At 36.3% G+C, this 16,633-nt stretch overlaps 1 protein-coding gene and 1 pseudogene across 1 annotated transcript; one reads left to right on the forward strand and one right to left on the reverse strand.

Moving 5' to 3' along the window:
• Nucleotides 1-56: 56 nt before the first annotated feature.
• LOC130742885 (dolichyl-diphosphooligosaccharide--protein glycosyltransferase subunit 4A-like) lies at nt 57-3,188 on the reverse strand (annotated as a pseudogene).
• Nucleotides 1,744-16,280, forward strand: LOC130743546 (uncharacterized). The gene is made up of 14 exons (XM_057595792.1): nt 1,744-3,270; nt 3,582-3,713; nt 3,826-3,983; nt 4,056-4,266; nt 4,355-4,592; nt 4,690-4,834; nt 4,932-5,230; nt 11,930-13,206; nt 14,450-14,572; nt 14,715-14,872; nt 14,944-15,154; nt 15,243-15,480; nt 15,574-15,721; nt 15,822-16,280. The coding sequence occupies exons 1-14, from the start codon at nt 2,007-2,009 to the stop codon at nt 16,119-16,121; spliced, it is 4,902 nt and encodes a 1,633-aa protein (XP_057451775.1). The 5' UTR covers nt 1,744-2,006; the 3' UTR covers nt 16,122-16,280.
• The last annotated feature ends 353 nt before the right edge of the window (nt 16,281-16,633 follow it).

A 16,633-nucleotide genomic window follows, 5' to 3' on the forward strand; every position in this document is an offset into this window, starting at 1 on the left:
TTTGATGTATTTATAAGTTTTAACAGTAAACTAACATTCACATTGCCGATCGCAAGTTCATAATTGTATCAAATCGATTCCCATTGGCAAAGCATCTCATTCTACAACATGAAAGATTAAATTTTCCAACTGCATAGAGTTCCTAGTTTCCTTCAAACTTCGGATCAGCCATGACATAGTGGTAAAGATGAAGACGCCAAGAAAATTGGCAAAGAAACCCAGATCCTGATCATCAATCATCGCGTTGACGCGGTGGTCGTCGGTGGCGAGTGTTGAGGTCGTGCTTCTTCCTAGGTCTCGCTCTGTGTTCTGCTTCTACCTGGTTTTTCTTTTCATTTTTCAATGTTGTCTGGTTCTTGTTCAAGCCTGGTCATTTTTCGTCCACGACACAGCAACAATATTGAGTAAAACGCTCTTGATCTCGAACGTCAACGACGACCATTCACCGGCGCAAGTCCTCCGAGGAGGGCGCCGACGCTCGCGGCCGCGTCCTCGGCGGCAGCAGCGCCATCGATTCCGGACGCTTCACGCCTCACCTCAGGACGTGGCAATCGGCGGTTTGTGATGGGTTGCTGGAAGCTGGTGGGTCCCTTCAATGGCTTCACTCTGGATCACGCCACCGTCGATTCCGCCGGAACAAGACACACCTCTGCTGATTTCTTGCGATAGGGTGAAGGGGGAAGGAAAGAAAGAAGAATTAAAAAATAGTCATTTGCCAAATCAATCATGGCAATCAATAGTCATTTGCCAAATCAAAAAATTAAAAATTAAAAAATTAAAAAATTGCCAATTCAAATTGGTTTATCTTCCAAAATTATTCTTCAAATCAAAATTGTCATTTAAATATAAAACTAATTGAATTTGATGAAAATAATTACTCTGTCCCTATTAAAAAGGAAGAAACACATAAATTAAAAAAATAATAATTTTGTTGATTTTAAAAAATAAAAAACATTTTCTTATTTTACCATTTGAAACTTACTACTACTAATTACTACTATCTCATTATTTATTCTACCTCCTTTATTTAGTATTTAATTTTTATTAGAAGTGGGAATATCATAATTTATTATGGTTTAGGCTAATAAATAGTAAACGTGAGTGACATTGAAAGCTAATTAATATTTATTATACTAGTACTTTGAAACTCAACTACGCATGGCTGCAATTAATGGTGGAATGAGTGGAGGTGAGAAAAGGAGAGGAGGACTAAAAGTGCATAAAATTATTTAGAGGGACTAATAATTATACAAAAAGCCTATATCGACAGCCTTGTCCCTTGGGCTGATTAAGTCAAGACTTAATAAGTCTACTACGTGGCTGGTAAAAAGGTAAAATATGGGTCATGTAAGAAAGTGATGTAGCTTGTTTTCATTTAAAAAATAAATGATGGACTACACACGTTGCAAAAATTTTATAAAGACCAATTTTAATCATTTACTATTTTTATTTTATATGAACTGAAAAGATATTTAAGTTTTTTTTTTAACGGATCCCTCTCATGTAAGTTACTCATTTAAACTCCCTTCTACCAAATGCACCCCCACCCCCACCTATATGGCCAATGTGATCCCATATCAAATTTTCGCACCTAAACAAAGGAGGTTAGTTAATATTTATGACTTGGGTTGACAGCTAGCAATAATGGGGATTATATGTGACATGACATTATCTAATGTAACGTTGTGTCTATATTTCTAATCATAAATATTTAAAAGATTCTACCTATATATTATAGATGAAGAAAAAAGACAAACACAACATATCAACATAAGGGAAGATGAGAGTTTCGACATGAGATGATTCTCATCCCAATAATAGTTGTCTGTGTTGATGTTGATAAATTTGAAGAGTTGTTTTTCATTCTAGATCAGGCACAGACAAAACTATTGACTAGAGACAATTCTTTTGCTGACTTTTGAAGATTTTTTCTTATAGCCAAATTTGTCGTAGCAATTTGAAAGAATTTCTAACCACTAACTAAACCCTGAACCAGAAGATAGTGGATGGAAAGCTTCAAGGTGCTAGTTTTGTGTTCTCTTCTGCTCCATTTCATACCAAGCATCAACACGCTGGACACCATTGTTCCAGGACAATCTGTCAAAGAAGACAAGACTCTAGTTTCAGCAGATGGTTCTTTTGAAGCTGGATTCTTCAACTTTGGAGATCCAAATCAGCAATATTTTGGTATATGGTATAAGGATATTTCTCCAAGAACAGTTGTGTGGATAGCAAACAGAGATTCCCCACTGGGAAACTCCTCTGGAGTTTTGAATGTCACTGATGGAGGAAATCTTGTTATTCTTGATGCCACAAATGTCTTGGTCTGGTCCTCCAATACATCAACAACTGCAAAGAAACCAGTTGTGCAGCTCTTGGAGAGTGGAAACCTAGTTGTGAGAGAAGAAAGCAACCCAGAGAATCTTCTATGGCAAAGTTTTGATCATCCTGGGGACACTTTGCTTGCCGGAATGAAAATTCGAAGTAACTTAAAAAATGGTAAGTATACATCTCTTGTGTCTTGGAAAGACACACAAAATCCTGCTACAGGTGAGTATTCATACCGCATAGACACTCGCGGTTATCCTCAATTAGTGATTACAAAGGAAAACAATATATCCTTCAGAATAGGTTCCTGGAATGGAAATACTTATTCTGGAATTCCATCTAAAACAATGTACAGATTATTGAATTTCTCCTTTGTAATAACTGATCAGGAAGTAGTGTATGGATATGAACTCCTGAACAAGTCAACTATTACAAGATTAATCCTCACTACATCAGGCCAAGCGGCGCGATACATATTATCAGATCAGACAAAGAGTTGGCAGTTTTTGTTTGCTGGCCCTTCAGACCAGTGTGATAATTATGCCTTTTGTGGTGCTAATTCTAATTGTGATGCTAATGTCACTCCGTTATGCGAATGCCTTCCCGGTTTTGTTCCCAAATCTCAAGAAGACTGGAATTCACAAAGGTGGTATGATGGGTGTGTTCGCCAAGTTAACTTAGATTGTGTCCCTAATAATGGCTTTCTGAAGTATACTGGAATGAAATTACCTGATACGTCGGCATCATGGTTTGATAAGAGCATGAAGCTTGAGGAATGTGAAAAATTCTGTCTGAAAAAATGCTCTTGCTCAGCATATGCAAGTTTAGATATCAGAGATGGTGGGAGTGGCTGCTTGCTTTGGTTCAATAACGTCATCGACCTGAGGAAACTGACCTCTGGAGGACAAGACCTGTATATAAGAGTGGCGGCTTCAGAATTAGGTGATAATATTTTATTTACATCAACTTCCTCTAATTTGTTTAACCAATAAATAAGGAAGTCAAATATTGATATTCAACACCTAACTAAGCTGCCCATAATGTTCATTGCACACAGTTTCTGGTGCATGTTATAAATTCCATCCAAGACAGAAATCAAAACATGAAAGAGTAGGATTGAGGTCATCAGTGTCATAAAAATATATTTGCTATCTACTTTCATTGTGAAGATGTGTTTTTAATGCTTTAGGATATCTGAACTGCTCAAACTTTGGTGTGTTGAATGTTCACTAACAAAGTCTTTAATCTCTCAGGGCATAACAAGGGCTTGAACAAGGAGCAGCTTGCAGGGGTTCTGGCAGGATGTATTATGTTCATCGTGGCCATGATAATATTGGGAATGGTCTTACTTTGGAGAAAGAGGACGAAGAAACTTCAGAACCCAGGTAATTTAATTAGGGTGTTTTAACTGATTTTGGTACACAGTACAGCAAAAAGCTTATCCAAAAACTTGCAATGCACTGTCGTCTATTCACAATTATTCTTGTAACCTTTCAGGGAAGAAGCAAATATTTAGATGGAACAATCACCCTCACAACAAAGAGAATGAAGACATTGACATTCCAATATTTGATTTATCAACCATAGCTAATGCAACTGATAACTTCTCCATTTGCAACAAATTGGGAGAAGGTGGATTTGGACCAGTTTACAAGGTAATGGTCATATTTATATATCCTGCCAGTGGATTTATCTTCCCACATAACATTCTGAATAATAATTGTCAGGGTACTTTGACAAATGGGCAAAACATAGCTGTGAAGCGACTATGCAATAACACGGGACAAGGACCGCAAGAGTTCATAAATGAAGTTTTTCTAATTGCAAATCTTCAGCACCGAAATCTTGTGAAACTTCTTGGGTGTTGCATTCAAAATGATGAGAGAATCTTGATATATGAATTCATGATAAATAGAAGCTTGGACTACTTCATTTTTGGTTGGAGATTTATCCTGTATCAGTACTAGATTTTCTCATACCATGATCACCAAGTCATCTTCATGCTAATTAAACTGAATTTTTTCAGATCAAACTGGACAAATTTTACTGCTTTGGGATCAGCGCTTCAAAATTATTAGCGGGATTTCTCGGGGACTTCTCTATCTTCATGAGGATTCAAGATTAAGGATTATCCATAGAGACCTCAAGGCCAGCAACATTCTTCTAGACGAAAATATGAATCCAAAAATATCAGACTTTGGCCTTGCTAGAATCTTTGGGGGAGATGAAGCTGAAGACAAGACAAAGAGAGTAGCAGGAACGTAGTAAGCATAATTAAATGACCTGATTTTGATAGTTTTAAAACAAAAATATTCATTTGTTCCCCTTCTCTAAGCTCTATTCCTTATTTCTGCATTGCAGTGGATATATGTCTCCAGAGTATGCAGCCCATGGGTATTTCTCAGTGAAATCAGATGTCTTCAGTTTTGGTGTCATTTTACTAGAGATAGTTAGTGGAAAGAATAACAGGGAATATTTTCCCAATGACCTTCAACTTATTGGACATGTAAGTCTAAGGATTTAGTCCAGTTAAAGTAACATTTATATCAGCATGCATATTGCAAAGTGACACCATACCTCAAATTTTAATTCACATCCTCCAGGCATGGAAATTATGGTGCAAAAACACGCCATTGGAGGTGTTAGATGAATCTCTGGGCGACTCAATTGCTCCAGCTATACAAGAAGTATCGAGATGCATTCACACCGGACTACTATGCGTTCAAGAGAGGCCAGAGGATAGACCAGACATGTCAGCCGTTGTTCTAATGCTGAATGGTGAGAAACCATTGCCCAGACCAAAGGAACCTGCCTTTTATCCTCGTCACTTAAGCTCTCCATCAGCAAATAGTAAGCGACATTCTACCAATGAAATTTCTTTGTCATTGTTAGACACGGAATAGTCTATATGTGGTTTAAAAGGCTTCAATTTATACGAAATAGGTTTTACTCAATGTATAGCAGTGAACAATATACTTTGTGGCGTTTGTGTAAAGAAACTGCATTATGTGACTATCTCCATCTAGCCATGGGTACTCTCATTGGACAACTAGATTTAGTTAAACTTAATAAAGAGCTGAGCAAAAACTAGATTTTCTTTATATGCAAACTTAGGCTCATTGTATGACTAATAAAATGTAAAATGAAGCAAACATATGTTCTTCTAAATGATAGAAGCAATAAGTATATAACTTGAAGCTACAAAATCTACAGTGAGTCCAATTCAACACCAGAAAACTACAACATTTAGCTTAAATTAGTACTTATATAAAAGATAAATCCAATTCAACACCAGAAAAATGAATTTGCATGCAGCTTTAGCTAAATTAAACTCACCTGTGGAGGTATTGATATTCAGAACAATGAAGCTGGCCATTGCCTAAACAACATTAGCCACTTGTCTAACACTCGAAGACCGAGGGGTGCATCATAGCGAATTTCAATTTCAGTACCATTCCCTGTCCAGACATGAGAAATCTGCAAAAACATCATAAACAAAGTCAAAGATTGATAGAAAAAACTTGGAACTGGAGCAAAATTTTAGAATCAATAAAACCATATTATGAAATTTTAGAATCCTTAATTTGTTCTCAAATTGAATGGAAAGTCACAACCAGAATCTTTGGGATACAATGAAATAGAAAGCCCCATGGGCACTGCGAAGAACATGCGAATTTCATGTACAGAACAACATTTGGGATTAGGGTTTCGTACGGCTATTTTTGATTCATGAACAACATTCAAACTAACAAGTAACAAGCATTATATTTGACAAAAGTTTCAGCCTATCATAGCAAAATACAAACTAATTACAAGGATTATTTTGCAATTTTTAAATTTTACTGCACAAAAAAGGATTATTTTATTGCCACCACCCCTACAAATTTATACTCCTTCAGTCCCCATATATATGTCACATTTTAAGATTTTTTTTTATCCTTAAATATAAGTCACTTTATAATATCAATGAAGCATTTAATGTATTTTTTCTCAAAACTACCCTCATATTTAATACTCTCTCCGGTCCTTTTTATAAGAAATACTTTGATAAAATCACACAAACCAAGGAAACTAATTTTTTTTATAAAATAAACTACTATGCTTAATTTCAATGATGTATTTTCCTTTTCACAAGAACAATCATACTAATTACCATAAATGTTGACAATATATATTGGGTGCTTGCAATTTTCCTCCAAATTTTTGCATGGAGAATAGGTCTCTTTGAATTAGAATAAATTATTTGACTTAAATTTATAAGAGTGTTTCTTATAAAAATGACCAAAAAAAATTTCCAAAGTGTTTCTTATAAAAAGGACCGAAGGGTGTATGAAATAGATGATATGAATTTGAAAAGCTTTTAAATTGGAGAAAAAAATTCATGGGTAATTTAGGAATGTTGATAAAAAATTTACAAATTTATTGCACCTAACAACTTTTCTTAATATTTGAGAGTTGGGTAAATATGACTTATAAATGGGGAGAGGGAGTGTCTACCTTTAATATTTTATTGGGTTAATGGTCAATTTAGTCTCTAATTTGTAAGCAAGTTTGATTTTAGCCCCTTTGAGGAAAAATGACGTTTAGTGGCGGTCAAAACCCACCAGTAATTGTGAAAATGACTGCACTAAACGTCATTTTTTGTCATAATGACTAAAATGAAACTTGCTTACTAACGCAGAGACTAATTTAACCTTTAACCTTTTGTATGTTCATGTAAGTAAATTTGATTTCCACTTGCTTCCATCTTTTCTTTTAACACTATTAGGTGCTCAACCCTAGAGACCGAGGTCTGAGTACCAATTAAAATAGTAAATGAAAAAAAATAAGAAGGTAGTTGAATTGAGCAAAATTTAGTTGAAATGTTTGACCTTCTAATGTTCAAAGAATCACAAGAATGAATACACATTGAGAAAACACATTTTGTGTTTTGTTGTTAGAAGGAACCTGAATTCAAAAGATAGTATTCTCACAACTTTTCCAAACTTACAACAAGTACTGAATCCGCCTTTTCAAACTACAATAACCAAGTTTTGTAAAAATTGTGAAGAATTAAATACTTCAAATCTAAACAAGCATCTGACTTTCTATTGGTATAATTTTTAACTTATTAGGTTTTTGGTTTTGGCTGATGCCTTGGGAGTCTCCTCTGTGAGGCCTTAATTGTCTTTTTCTTTATGGAATGTACCAAAAAAAAAAAGTAAAGTAGTATGTCGCGTTGTCGTATCTTACGGATCTGGATCCTCTGCAGCAGCTAATTTCCTCAATCCCTCTGCAACGAAATATCTGGCCGTTCGATTCATCTTACGGTTCAGATGTGTTAAACATTAAAAATAAGTAATGAAGACGAAGAACAGGCACGTGACACAGTAGGGAAGCATTATAGTGAAGTCTGAAGATGAACCACGGTCCACGGCAGCAGCAACCACTTTCTTCTTTACTCCGGCCACCAATTCGCACCACCGTTGTCCAGTAACTGTGTTCCTCAATGGTGATTGGAAACAAAAGTGCCATGTTCAATCGTTTCCGTTCTTCTCACGTTTTGCAATTTTTTCCTATTTGTAGACTTAAGAGAGATCCAAAACACCATGTTTCACCCCCAATTTGTGCAGATTCATTTGACCCAATTTGGTTTGCTTCTGGTTTAAGTGCCCTAAATGTTGAAATCTGCAATTGCAACCGGGTTGAAGTCGACTAGTAATATTTGTGCAGATTCAATTGCTTCTGGTTTAGTGCCTAAAGACTGGAAGGAGACGACAGAAATGGATGACAACAGTCTGGTGGTTTGCCGTTGAACACCGCGGTGGTGGAGGGGTTACAACCGGGTTGATAGGCGGTTGTTCGTCTTTGCCGTAACGCTTCTCCGTCGCCGCTGCATCACGTGCTTGTCTACTTTACTAATTAAATGATTTTTTTATGTTTAAAATATATGAACCGTAGGATGCATCCAACGACCATAAATTTCACTGCAGAGGGATTGAGGAAATTAACTGCTGCAGAGGATCCACCCACGTATCTCACAGGGATTTGAGCGATACTATGTCATTCAATAGTAATTTAATTATTATGCACTTTTATGATTGTATTTGGGTAAATAGCCAACTTGGTCCCTGAATGTATCCACCGACTTCAACTTCGTCCCTAAACTTTAAAAATGACGCTCGTGGTCCCTGGATGTGCTAAGTCTCCCTCATCAATAGTCCCTGGATTAAAAAAAGCTCACGGTCGTTAACGGAAGTGTGTCATGGCTTTTTTTTTAAGGCAGAGCTGACGTGGAAATTAATAAGTTTTCCCCCAAAAATGAAATTATCAAATTGGTCCCTGCTCAATCTTCTTCTTCTTCCTCTCAACCGTACCTTCAAAATCAGAAATTAAACACCATTGAAGCCCCACCAAGCACCACCACCACCACCACCACCACCGAAACCCTCTTCCACCACCACCACCTCAAAACTACTTTTTCTCTGGAAAATTACATAAAAAATTACATTACTCACAAAGATCTCCGAGCTCACATTGCTCGCAACCTGTTCACAGCAGACAATTGAGGTCAAAGCACAACATCTAAAAATGCAAATTCCACAGGACAAAGTGGAACCATCCACCCCCAATTATTAAGGAGAATTTAAGGTAACCACCGAAGCTGCATGGAAATGCAAAATTGCTTCAAGACCCCACCGACGGAGAATAAATTGCTCCAAAATGGCGCCTTTTCCCTGATATATGTTATGGGTAATTGATAAAAAAGCTAAAAAACAATTTTTTTTGGTAATTTTTCAGAGACAAAGTGGTTTTGAGGTGGTGGTGGTGGTGTTGGGTGAGATGGGGGATTTGGTGGATTACTGCATAAGAGAATAAACACATCAGAATATTAGGTTATGGAACTGCAATTGCAAATGGAGAATACACATTTCACGGAAAACAATTTGCATTGAGAAAGAAAGGGAGGGAATCAAGAACAACAAAAATCAATGGTGGTTTTAAGGTGGTGGTGGAAGAGGGTTTCGGTGGTGGTAGTGGTGTTGGGTGAGGGGGGGATTTGGTGGTGGTGGTGGTGGTGCTTGGTGGGGCTTCAATGGTGTTTAATTTCTGATTTTGAAGGTAGGGTTGAGAGGAAGAAGAAGAAGATTGAGAAGGGACCAATTTGACAATTTCATTTTTGGGGGAAAACTTATTAATTTCCACGTCAGCTCTAAAAAAAAGCCATGTCACACTTCCGTTATCGGCCGTGAGCTTTTTCTAACCCAGGGACTACTGATGAGGAAGATTTGGCACATTCAGGGACCACGAGCGTCATTTTTAAAGTTTAGGGACGAAGTTGAAGTCGGTGAACACATTCAAGGACCAAGTTGGCTATTTACCCGATTGTATTTTTTCTCGATGTGTTTGTTTTTCCTTTAAAGGATGGTGTTTCGTGAAAATGGAGATTGATCCTGGGTTTCTACAATAATTCAAGAAAGTCAAATCCTCTACTTGCAGAACTATGTGTTATTCGTTCAGTGGCCGATCTCGTTCTTGATCATAATTTTTCGAAGCAATTCCATGGGACAAGAGACTTTTTTACACGACTAGTGCAACTTTCAAATAAATTTACTAAACTAGTGCAACTTTTGATTTCATTACAAAAATAGTGTAAATCGCCACTTGAAGTGGCGATATCTCTTTTTTTTTTATGAAATCGTCACTAGCAGTGGCGACACTATATTTTTTTTGACTTTGTTTATTAGTGACGGAAAATTTTCCGTCACAAACTCCGTCGCTAAAAATTTTGTGACGGAAGTATTTATCCTTCAATTTCCGTCGCTAAGTTCTTTTTCATTATTCACTAGGATTTTGAGACGAAATATACTTCGTCGCAAACAGAATTCCGTCGCTTGAAACTTTGTGACGGATGCTATCTTTCTTCACATTACTAATACATTTTATATTAAATATTAAAATTTTGTGACGGATACGTTTCCATCACTAACTAAGAAAGTAAAAAAAATAATATAAATAGGTTGTCGCCACTGTTAGTGACGATTTCATAAAAAAAAAAAATATTGCCACTTCAAGTGGCGATTTACACTATTTTTGTAATTAAATGAAAAGTTTGTAATTAAATGAAAAGTTGCACTAGTTTGGTAAAATTTTGTTAAAACTACACTAGCCTTGTAAAAAAGTCATTCCATGGAGGATATAAATATGATTTCTCCAGTTTGCGAGCTCGGTCACCCTCATGTAGAAATTATTGATCTTATTGGTCACAATATTTCAATTCATGAATGCATCAAGTTCTCTTATGTTTCTAGGGATTTTAATTTGGTAGACTAGATTGCTAGGCTGCTTTGTTTCTTCCTTTTGGGGTTCATGTTTTCTCTTCCCCGCTTGGCGATTGCCATCAGTTTCTTAAGATAGATTAGGGCGAGGATTTGTCCTCCGTTTGAGCCTTGTTCTTAGTTTCTTTTTCCTTGGGGCTTAACCCATCATGCTACCAAAAAAAAAAATACATGACTTAGAATTTTAGGTCAAGTAAAAGTGCAATATTAATTTAATCAAGTAAAGGTGTTGTATTAATACAATTTTGATACATTCACACCCTTTTTTTTTCACCTCTTTTCCACCCCACCTTTTTTTTATCTTCTTCTTTTTCAATCATACCATGAGTTATGAGACATTCACACTAAGTTTCTCTTACATCTCAATTCAATCAACTTTTTTTCTATCTCTCTATTCATTTCTTATCATATTACATATCATATCACTTATTTCTCTCTTATCTCTCTATTTCACACTATATGTGACAAAAACTTACTTCCTCCGTTCCTTATTAACTCTTCACTTTGAAGAAAAAAAAATTGTTCTTATATATCTGTACACTTAGAGTTTCAAGAGAGCATTAAATGATGTTTTTCCAAGAAATGCTCTTGCAGGAACAATAAATGAGGAAAAATAATATACATTTTAAAGGTGAAATAGGAAATCAAATAATACTTTTATGAAAAGTAACAAAATTAATTGCACTCTTTAATATGTGTGTTTCTTCTCTTCGTGTACAGTTAAATATAAAATAGAGGGAGTAATTACAAACATAGTTTTCCATTATATCACCCATCAAATCGCATATTTTCTCATTGCTTCCTTTTTTTCTTCTTATCTTTATCCACCTCCACCTCTTTTCATCGTGTGAACAGAACATTTTCGATATTCATATGATCATTGATCAAGTATCTCAATAGTATCAGTTGAGATTTTCCAATGCTTTACATCTCATTTGTTTATCATTTCGTGGTTCAATAATATATAGCCTGTTTGTTCCCTGAATCTAATATCCCCACCTAAGTAGATGAAGTTAGTTATTATATCTGACTTGGCTTGAGCCTTGATGACTAGCAATAATTGTTGTTGTTGTTGTTGTGTGATGATGATAAATATGAAAATAAATATTTATCTTTGACTTCATACACCGCATTTTCATTCTAATATAGACAGATTCTAGATCAAGTCAAAGACAAAACTACTAATAATTCTGATGGTGGCTTTTGAAGATTTTGGCTTGTGGCCAAATTTAATTTGTTGTAGCAATTTGAGCAAAGTTCTAACTAATCACCAAACCCTGAACCAGGAAACAGTGGATGGAAAGCTTCATAGTGCTAGTTTTGTGCTCTCTTCTGCTCCATTTCATACCAAGCTTCTACACACTGGACATAGTTGCTCCAGGACAATCTTTGAAAGATGACAAGACTCTAGTTTCTGCAGAAGGGTCTTTTGAAGCTGGATTCTTCAACTTTGGAGATCCAAATAGCCAATATTTTGGTATATGGTATAAGGGTCTTTCTCCAAGAACAGTTGCATGGATAGCAAACAGAGATTCCCCAGTGGGAAACTCCTCAGGAGTTTTGAATATCACTGATGGAGGAAACCTTGTTATTCTTGATGCCACAAAGGGCTTGGTCTGGTCCTCCAATATTTCAACAACTGCAAAGAAGCCAGTTCTGCAGCTCCTGGAGACTGGAAACCTTGTTGTGAGAGAAGAAAGCAACCCAGAGAATCTTCTATGGCAAAGTTTTGATCTTCCTGGGGACACTTTTCTCCCAGAAATGAAAATTCGCAGCAACATAAAAATTGGTAATTACACATCTCTTGTGTGTTGGAAAGACACAGAAAATCCTGCTAGGGGTGAGTATTCATATCGCATAGATACTCGCGGTTATCCTCAAGTAGTGATAACACAGGGAGAGACATTATTGTTCAGAGTAGGCTCATGGAATGGCAAAATTTTAACTGGAATTCCTTCTGAGACACTCTACAAATTGTTTGATTTCTCTTTTGTGATTACTGATGAGGAAGTTTCATATGGATATCAACAAATGAACCAGTCAATTATATCAAGATACATGCTCACTTCAATAGGCCAAGTACAACGTTTGGTCTGGTCAGACCAGACAAAGAGTTGGCAGCTTTTCTTTGTTGGCCCTGCAGACCAGTGTGATAATTATGCCCTTTGTGGAGCTAACTCTAATTGTGATGTTGATAACTCTCCAACATGTGAGTGCCTTCAAGGTTTCATCCCCAAATCTCAAGGGGATTGGAATTCACAAAAGTGGAATGATGGTTGTGTTCGAAGAGTTAATTTAGATTGTGGTCTCAGTGATGGGTTTCTGAAGCATACCGGAATGAAACTACCAGACACGTCAGCGTCGTGGCTCAATAAGAGCATGAACCTTGAGGAATGTGAGAAATTCTGTCTGAAAAACTGTTCCTGCACAGCATATGCAAGTTTAGATGTCAGAGATGGCGGGAGTGGCTGCTTGCTTTGGTTCAATAATATCATGGACGTGAGGATCATGACCTCCGGAGGACAAGACCTTTACATAAGAGTGGCAGATTCAGAATTAGGTGAGAATATTTCATTTCCATATATTTTGCTCAATTTTGCTTTCCCACTAAATAAAGAAGTTAAATTCATAAATTCAGGGCCTAACTATGCTTCACATAGTGTTCATTGCACACAATTTCTGGGATTTGTGTTATAAATTTCATCTTTGTTGAAGATAGGAATTAAAACATGAAAGAGTAGGATTGAGGTCAGTGTCATAAAAATATATTTGCATGGATGCATCTAATTGCTATCTACATTCATTGTGAAGATGTGCTTTTAATGCTTTTAGGATTCAAAAGCCAGTAAGTTTGCTTTCCTTTACATCAAATAACTTCTGGTGCCAAGAAAATCAAAGACTGCTTATGGAGATAAGGAATTACCTCGAAACCAGTGACTTTTCTTAGTTTGGATTTCTTCTTCCATCGAATATTCGAAATTGTGCCTCTTTGAGTTAATCTGAAATCGGAACTAACTCAACTAGGAACCTATGTCAAGAGTTTAAATTATTTCAATGAGATAATATGGTACATTTCTGATTAAGTTTCAAGATGTTTCAAGCAGGGATAAAAATATGAAGAATACACAATGGAGAAACTATACCTTTTGTACTATAGGGACAACAACGCCCTTAAACTATACCCTACAATGATGAACAAATTAACATGAACAAGGGTCAGAATCAAACTGAGATTTCTCTTCAAGTTATTGAGATACTATAACTATAAGGAAGTGATATTTAATTACATGTAGAAATGGAAACAAACAAGAAAAGGTTACTGCAATATCCAGGTGTGTAAGAAACTGCAGTAAACATTACAAGGATATCAGTCCAGTCCACAATCAGGGATGTTCCATTTACTGACCTTAGCATCGAGGGAGTCACTAATGAAATAATCATCGCCCACAGGGTTGAAAAGCATGCAGGTTACTGCAATATCCAATCTCGTGTCAAACAAGAAGCCGACAAATGTAGTTAACTGACAGACACATGCCACCATATATATAAGGATTATAAACCGTATACTTTGTTCATTGCACACAGTTTCGGGGATGTATGTTATAAATTTCATCATTGTTGAAGACATAAATCAAAACATGAAAGAGTAGGATTGAGGTCAGTGTCAAAATAATACATTTGCATTGAAGCGTCTAATTGCTATCTACTTTCAATGTGAAGATGTGCTTTTAATGCCTATAGCATTTCTGAACTGCTCAAACTTTGGTGTATTGAATGTTCACTAACAATGCTTTTAATCTCAGACCATCACACGGGCTTGAACAAGATGCAGCTTGCAGGGGTTCTGGCAGGCTGTTCTGTGTTCGTCGGGGCCATGATAATACTGGGAGTGGCCTTACTTTGGAAGAAGAAACTTAAGAAGACAGGTAATTATTTAGGAAACTGATTTTGGCTCATACTAAAGAAAATATATTCAGATAAGATTTTAAGATCTGGTATTTGGTAACTATAAATTCTTACAATCCATTGTCATTTGTTTACAATTATTCTCCGATTCTACCCTTTCAGGAAAGAGCCAAATACTTAGATGGAAGAGTCACCCAGACAACAAAGAGGATGAATCCATTGACATACCAATATTTGAATTATCAACCATAGCTAAAGCAACTAATAACTTCTCCACTAGCAACAAATTGGGAGAAGGTGGATTTGGACCGGTTTACAAGGTAATATGATCATATTTATATCCTGCCACTGGAGTCATCTTCCAACATAACATTCTAGATAATGATTTCAGGGTACTTGGACAAATGGGCAGGATATAGCAGTGAAGCGGCTATGCGATAACTCAGGACAAGGACCAAAAGAGTTCATTAATGAAGTTGTTCTAATTGCCAATCTTCAACACCGAAATCTTGTGAAACTTCTTGGGTGTTGCATTCAAAATGATGAGAGAATCCTGATATACGAATTCATGATTAATAGAAGCTTGGACTACTTTATTTTTGGTTTGAGATTTATCCTCTATCAATTCTATATTTTCTTATACCTAGATTACCAAATCATCTTCATGCTAACTAAACAAAATTTTGTCAGATCAAACTAGAAAGAGCTCACTGCTTTGGGCTCAACGCTTTAAAATTATTTGCGGAATTGCTAAAGGACTTCTCTATCTTCATGAGGATTCTAGATTAAGGATTATCCATAGAGACCTGAAGGCCAGCAACATTCTTCTAGATGAAAATATGAATCCAAAAATATCAGATTTTGGTCTTGCTAGAATCTTTGGGGGTGATGAAGTTGGAGAGAAAACAAAAAGTGTAGCAGGAACTTAGTAAGCATAGATAGTCTTGACTTTGATACTTTTTGAAGCAGAAAAATTCACTTGTTCCCTTCTCTAAGCTCTCTGTCTTTAACTTTATTGCAGTGGTTATATTTCTCCAGAGTATGCAGCCCGTGGGTATTTCTCAGTGAAATCCGATGTCTTCAGTTACGGTGTTATTTTACTAGAGATAGTTAGCGGAAAGAAAAACACGGGATATTTTGACCATCATGATCTTCACCTTCTTGGACATGTAAGTCTAAAGGTTTAGTCCAGTTAAAATACCATTTATATACACCTGCATATTTCAATGTGAATTCAAACCTCAAAATTTGGATTTTCTTTTTCTTTAGGCATGGAGACTGTGGTGCGAACAAATGTTACTGGAGCTGATAGATGAATCTCTAGGCGACTCAATTGCTCTAGCTGAACAAGAAGTATTGAGATGTATTCAGACTGGACTTCTATGTGTGCAAGACAGACCAGAGGATAGGCCAGACATGTCAGCTGTAGTTCTTATGCTGAATGGTGAGAAACCATTGCCAAGACCAAAGGAACCCGCCTTTTATCCGCGTCACCTAGGCTCTTCATCAGAAAATAGTAAGCTACATTCTACCAATGAGATGTCCATGTCATTGTTAAAACCGAGATAGTTTATATTGGTGAGACAGAGAATGAGACATGGTTTGGAGATAGGAGACTTCAATCCTAAGGAGTTTAATAGGATTCAATGCAAACAAAATAGGTTTGCTTCTCAATGTATACGACTGAATACAAATCTGAAAGGTGTTTAAGTATAGAAAACTTCACTATATTACTATCTCCTTCTTGTCATTGGTATTCTAATAGATTTAGTTAAACTTAGTAATGGGATGAGCAAAAATCTGATTTTCTTAATATGCAAACTTAGGCTCATTGTATGGCTAATAAAATGGGAAATGATTTACATGCAGTAGTTAATACCTTGCTATTTAATCTCAAAGTGACCTGCCTTTGCTTTACGCCTTTACCTAATGCCACTCCTTTCTTTATAATTTTCTTTTTGGTCTAGAAGCACAAAAGAAACAATCTTTGTTAAGACATACCTTTTCTTCTTTGTTCTTCCTCTTTGTCTTGCCTGTGCTTCACCAGGTTCAGATTAATTCTTTTGGTGCAAGGCATCAAT

The sequence above is a fragment of the Lotus japonicus genome, chromosome 3, assembly GCF_012489685.1.
Source record: "Lotus japonicus ecotype B-129 chromosome 3, LjGifu_v1.2".
In the NCBI taxonomy this organism is placed as follows: domain Eukaryota; kingdom Viridiplantae; phylum Streptophyta; class Magnoliopsida; order Fabales; family Fabaceae; genus Lotus; species Lotus japonicus.

What these genes read in the sequence shown, in the direction of transcription:
- LOC130743546 (XM_057595792.1), top strand. Translation starts at nt 2,007, where the DNA reads ATGGAAAGCTTCAAGGTGCTAGTTTTGTGTTCTCTTCTGCTCCATTTC. An exon ending in AGTGGCAGATTCAGAATTAG is followed by an intron (nt 13,207 to 14,449) that starts GTGAGAATATTT and finishes TTTTAATCTCAG; the next exon opens with ACCATCACACGGGCTTGAAC. An exon ending in ATCTTCACCTTCTTGGACAT is followed by an intron (nt 15,722 to 15,821) that starts GTAAGTCTAAAG and finishes CTTTTTCTTTAG; the next exon opens with GCATGGAGACTGTGGTGCGA.